General features: G+C 40.2%; 1 protein-coding gene across 3 annotated transcripts in view; it reads left to right on the top strand.

The window, feature by feature from the left end:
- The first annotated feature begins 5,466 nt into the window (after positions 1-5,466).
- Positions 5,467-6,000, top strand: part of CABIN1 (calcineurin binding protein 1) — a 130,691-nt gene continuing 130,157 nt past the window's right edge. For all 3 annotated transcript variants that reach the window (XM_058281739.2, XM_058281740.2, XM_058281738.2), the window contains exon 1: positions 5,467-5,552. In XM_058281739.2, the coding sequence (XP_058137722.1) occupies positions 5,550-5,552 (3 nt within the window). In that variant the 5' untranslated portion in view covers positions 5,467-5,549. The remainder of the gene's footprint in view (positions 5,553-6,000) is intronic.

Genomic DNA, 6,000 nt, shown 5'->3' with positions numbered 1-6,000 from the left:
ACTTCCTCTTTTTCTATTTGGATGCATTTTATTTTTTCTTCCTGTCTAATTGCTCTAGCTAGAACTTCTAGCACAATGTTGAATACGAGTGGTGACAGTGGGCATCCTTATTTTGTTCCCAATCTTATAGAGAACGCTTTCAGCCTTTCCCCATTGAATACGATGCTGGATGTGGGCTTTTCATATATGCCTTCTATCATATTGAGGAATTTTCCTTCTATTTCTATCTTTTGAGGTGTTTTTATGAAGACAGGATGCTGGATTTTGTCAAATGCCTCTTCTATTGAAATGATCATTTGTTTTTTTCCTTTAATTTGTTAATGCGTGGGGTATTATGTTAATTGATTTTCTTATGTCAAACCATCCTTGCATACCAAAAATAAATCCCATTTGGTCATGGTATATAAGTCTTTTGATACACTGTTGAATTCTATTTGCAAGTATTTTGTTGAGAATATTTGCCTCTGTATTCATTAGAGAGATCGGTCTGTAATTTTTTCTTGTAGTGTCTTTATCTGTCTTGGTATTAGGGTGATACTGTGTTGAGTAATTTTCCCTCCTCTTCAGTTTTTTGCAAGAGTTTAAAAAGGATTGGTGTTAATGCTTCTTGAAATGCTTGGTGGGAGTCACTTGAGAAGCCATCTGATCCTGGAAGAGCTTAAATGGTATTGGTGTTAATTATTTTTTTAAAAAAAAGATTTATTTATTTTTTTATTTCTCTCCCCTTCCCCCCCCCACCCCGGTTGTCTGTTCTCTGTGTCTGTTTGCTGCGTTGTCTTCTTTGTCCGCTTCTGTTGTCAGTGGCACGGGAATCTGTGTTTCTTTTTGTTGTGTCAGCTCTCCTTATGGAGCGCACTCCTTGCGCGTGGGGCTCCCCGACGTGGGGGACACCCCTGTGTGGCATGGCACTCCTTGCACACATCAGCACTGCACATGGGCCAGCTCCACACGGGTCAAGGAGGCCTGGGGTTTGAACCGCGAACCTCTCATGTGGTAGACGGATGCCCTAACCACTGGGCCAAGTCCACCGCCTGTTAATTCTTCTTGAAGTGCTTGGTAGAGTTCACCTATGAAACCATCTGGTCCTGGACTTTTCTTTGTTGGGAAATTTTTGATGACCGACTCTCTTTAAATGTGACTTGTTGAGTCCTTATATTTCTTGTAGAGGCAATGTAGTTTGTACATTTCTAAGAATTTGACCATTTCATCTAGGTTGTCTAATTTTTGGCATACAAAGATATTTGTACTCTTTTTTTTCTTTATTAGTCAAGCTAAGGGTTTATCGATTTTATTTATTTAATTTTTTAAAAAAGATTTATTTTTATTTATCCCCTCCCCCCCAGTTATCTGCTTTCTGTGTCCATTTGCTGTGTGTTCTTCTGTGTCTGCTTGCATCCTCAGTGGCACCGGGAAACTGAGTCTCTTTTTTGTTGCGTCATCTTGCTACATCAGCTCTCCATGTGTGCAGTGCCACTCCTGGGCGGGCTGCTCTCTTTTCACATGGGGCACTCTCCTTGCAGGGTGCACTCCTTGTGCATGGGGCACCCTTACACAGGGGGCACCCCTGCATGGCACAGCACTCCTTGTGTGCAGCAGCTCTATGCGTGGGCCAGCTCACCACACGGGTCAAGAGGCCCTGGGTCTCGAACCCTGGACCCTCCCATATGGTAGGCGGATGTTCTATCAGTTGAGCCATGTTTGCTTCATGATTTCAAAGAACCAGCTTTTGATTTTCTTGATCTTCTCTTTTTATTCTCAGTTTCATTTATTTCTGCTCTAATCTTTATTATGTCTTTCCTTCTGCTTGCTTTGCTGTTTTTTTTCTAGTTCCTCCAGGTATTCAGTTAGGTTTTTTTGTTCTTTTTTAATATAGGCATTTAGGGCTATGAATTACCCTCTAAGCACTGCTTTTGCTGTATCCTATAAGTTTTGATAAGTTGTGTTCTTGTTTTCATTTGCCTTGAGATATTTACTAATTTCTTTTACGGTTTCTTCTCTGACCCACTGATTGTTTAGGAATGTGTTGTTTAGCCTTCCCACATTTGCAGATATTCCCCTTTCCTGTTGCTATTTTTGATTTCCAGAATCATTCCATTATGTCTGAGAAGGTGCCTTGTTTAGTTTCAATCTTTTTATATTTATTGAGACTTTCCTTGTGACCTAATATGTGGTCTGTCCTGGAGAAAGATCCATGAGCTCTTGAGAATGTAGAGCCCACTGATTTGGGTTGCAGCATTCTGTGTATGTGTGGTAGGTCTAGCTTGGTTATCATATTGTTCATGTTCTCTTTTTCCCTTGTTGATCTTCTGTCTAGTTGTTCTAATGATGTGAGTGGTGTATTGTCTCCAACTACTATTGTAGAGAGGTCTCTTTCTCCCTTTTGTTTTGGCAGAGTTTGCCTCACGTACTTGGACACCATGGTTAGGTACATAGATATTTATGACTGCTACTTTTTCCTTGTGGATATTAGTACAGCTCCTCCTGCTCTATTTTGGTTACTGTTTGCATGGAATATTGTTTTCCAGTCTTTCACTTTCAGCTGATTTGTATTCCTGGATCTAAAGAGTCTGGCTCTTGTAGGCAGCAGATGCATGGCTCATGTTTTTTTTTTCCATTCTATCAGCCTGTATCTTTTGATTGGGGAGTTTAATTCATTCACATACAATGATATTACTGTAAATACATTATTTACTTCTGCCATTTTATTCTTTGACTTTCGTATGTCATATCTTATTTTTGTCTGTCTTTTTACTCTTTTGCCTGTCATTTCTGCTAGTTTTCTCTTCTACATTCTCCTCCAAGCCTCTCTCCTCTCTCTCTTTCAGGCTCTAAGGCTCCCTTTAATGCTTCTGGCAAAGGCAGATTTTTTTTTTTTTATAAACTCTCTTAGTTTCTGTTTATTTGTGAATATTTTAAACTCACCTTCATATTTGAAGGATAATTTTGCTGGATAAAGAATTCTCAGCTGGCGATTTTTTTCTTTCTGTATCTTAATTATACTACTCTGTTCTCGCTTCCATGATTTCTGATTAGAAATCCTCACTGAGTCTTACTGGGCATCCCTTGTATGTGATGGTTTATATAAAATAAAGAATTTTCTCTTTATCTTTGGCATTTAACATTCTGAGTAGTATGTGTCTTGGAGTTGGTCTATTCAGATTTATTCTAACTGGGGTATGCTGCACTTCTTGGGCATGTAAATTCATTTCTTTCATGATAGTTGGGAAATTTTCAGCCATTATTTCCTCATATACTCTTTCTGCCCCCTTTCCCTTCTCTTTTCCTTCTGGAACTCCGTGAATGTTTGTTGTGGTGCTTTGTATTATTGTTCAACTCCCTGAGTCCCTGCGTCGTTTTTTCCATTCTTACCTATCTCTGTTCTTCTCTCTCTCCAAATTTCAGCTGTTCTGTCTTCTACATCATTATTCTTTCTTTTTTCATTTTGAGTCTGTTGTTGTATGCTTCTAATGTGTTTTTAAAAATTTTTTTTAATTTTATTTTTTTGAGGTACCTGGGACCTTGTATATGAGGAGCTAGCGCTCAACCACTGAGCCATATCAGCTTCTCTGAGTTGGTTTTTTGTTTGTTTGCTTGTTTATTTTTGTTTTGTTTTTGTTTTATGAGGCACCTAGAACTGTACCCAGGAACTCCCATGTGGGAGGCAGGCACTCGACTACTTGAGCCACATCCATTCCTCTTAATGTGCTTTTGATTTTACCTAGTCTGTCTTTCATTCCCAAAACTCTGTTATTTCTCCATTCAGGTTTTCCTATTTTTCTTTGTGCTCTCATATTGTGGTTTTATTTAAAAAAAAATTTTTTAGGAGGTACTGGAAATTAAACCCAGTGCCTGGTACATGGGAGGCAGGAGCTCAACCATCGAGCTACATCTGCTTCCCTAATGAGGTGGGGTTTTTTTGTTTTTTTTGTTTTTTTTGTTTTTAGGAGACACCAGGGATTGAACCCAGGACCTTGTTCATGGGAAGCAGGCGTTCAACCAGCTGAGCTACACTGACTCCCTTACAGTGTCTTCTTGATGTCCTTTATCTCTTTAGGTATATTGTCTTTTGACTTGTTGATTTGATGTAGGAGATTTATATGAACCTTATTGATTAGTTTTCTCAAATCTTGTGTCTCATTTGGGTCTTTGACATATTCCTTTGCTTGGGTCATATCTTCCATTTTCTTAGGATGGCTTGTAATTTTTTGCTGATGTCTAGGCATCTGATTATGATCATGAGTTTATGATGATGCTCATTTTTTTCCTCTTGCATAGGGATTTAGGGGTAGGATTCTGTGTGTAACTGCTGGTCTTTGATTCTTTATTCAATCTGTTCTAGATCTTTAAGATTATCCCTGTTTCGTTGTTCATATCCAGGTCATGGACCCAGTAATGGGTTACAGACCTGTTTCCAAGGGCCTTGGGAAGGAAGGCTGTAAAGGCATGAAAAAATCCTTTTTATTTATTTACTTTTAATTTCCTTGCATGTACTTCCTTTTTTCTGCCAGTAGATGACCCTCTTTGACAGGCCTCTCAGCTCAGACCCTGGTGGGAATGTTTGCTGCAACTCTGACCAAAACGGTGTATCAGAGTATCCTGCCTCAGGACTATTCAGAGCCTTGCAAATCATGCTTTCTTAGAGGCTGCTCTCCAGCCTTTGCTGTCACCCCTGTCCCTTTTCCTCGGTAGGAAATAATTCCATTCCCCTCTGTGTCTTCAACAACCAGTGGGTTCATAGGGATGGTGTTTGAGAGAGTTGAATCTCTTTAGTCCCCTGCTGGCTCCTAGGGCAAACAATGACATGGCCCACCCAGCCTGGAAGGGCTCATGGGACGTAGCAGGTCACGTTTGTTGGCCAAAAGCAGAATCAGCCTTAGGCTGTGTCTCTCGCTTTCTTGTCCTGGGAAGGTGGACCCCTGTGGCTCCCTCTGTCCTTCATCCAACGCTGTCTCCTCCAAGGTTGGTGGGATGGGCTTTTACTCACAGTTTTCCCATTGAGATTCTTTTCCTTTGCCCCTCTCTCTCCTGGATGGTGTTCAGCCTTCCCCTGGTGTCCTAAATCCTAGAAATTTTTTTTTTCCAGGCTGTTTCTGCCTGTCCTCTTAACAATTTTTGGAACAGAAGTGAGTCCTGTGTTTTAATCAGTCATCTTTCTGGAAGTTTTATGTATCTTAAGTAGCAGCTTTATGGACATAAAATTCACACACCATATAAGCATCCATTTAAAGTCTTCAATTCAGTGGCCTTTAGCATATTTGCAGAGTTGTGCTACCATCACCACAACCAATTTTAGAATATTTTCATCACCCCAGAAAGAAAACCCTTATCAGCAGGCTCTTGCCATTTACCCCAACTTCTGTCCCTGGCAAGTACTTACCTGCTTTCTGCCTATAGATTTGCCTTTTCTGCACATTTCATGTAAAGGGACCATGCAATATGTGGCCTTTGTGTTTTTTTCTTTCACTTAGCATAATGTTTTCAAGGTCCGTCCATGTTGAAGCCTGTATGAGAACTTCATCCCGTTTTATGGCTGAATAACATCCCACTGTATGGTGAGACCACATTTTATTGATTTACCCCATTGGTTGATGGACATTTGGGTTGTTTCTGCTTTTTGGTTCTTGTGAATAATGCTGCTATCAACATACGTTTTCTTTTCTCTTAGGTATATACCTAGGAGTGGGATTGCATGGGTTATATGGTAATTCTCTACTTACATTTCTGAGGAACCACCAAACTGTCTTCTGCAGCAGCCGCACCATTTTACATTCCCACCAGCAATGCATGAGGGTTCCAGTTTCTCTACTTCCTCACCAATTCTGTCACCTTTTGCAGCTTTCAGACTGGTCTGCTGACCTCTAGTTATTATTGTTATTTTTTTTCCATGATATTTCTAAAACATAGGGTGAAATGTTTTATACTCCTGAAAACCTACTGTGGCTCCCTGCTGCCTGCAGAATGAAGTTCACATTCCCTGGCACTGCTCTGGCCCTCTGTGAT

Source organism: Dasypus novemcinctus, chromosome 19 (genome assembly GCF_030445035.2).
Source record: "Dasypus novemcinctus isolate mDasNov1 chromosome 19, mDasNov1.1.hap2, whole genome shotgun sequence".
In the NCBI taxonomy this organism is placed as follows: Eukaryota; Metazoa; Chordata; class Mammalia; order Cingulata; family Dasypodidae; genus Dasypus; species Dasypus novemcinctus.
Note: the sequence above shows the minus strand (reverse complement) of the source record. Positions and strands in the feature narration are given on the sequence as shown.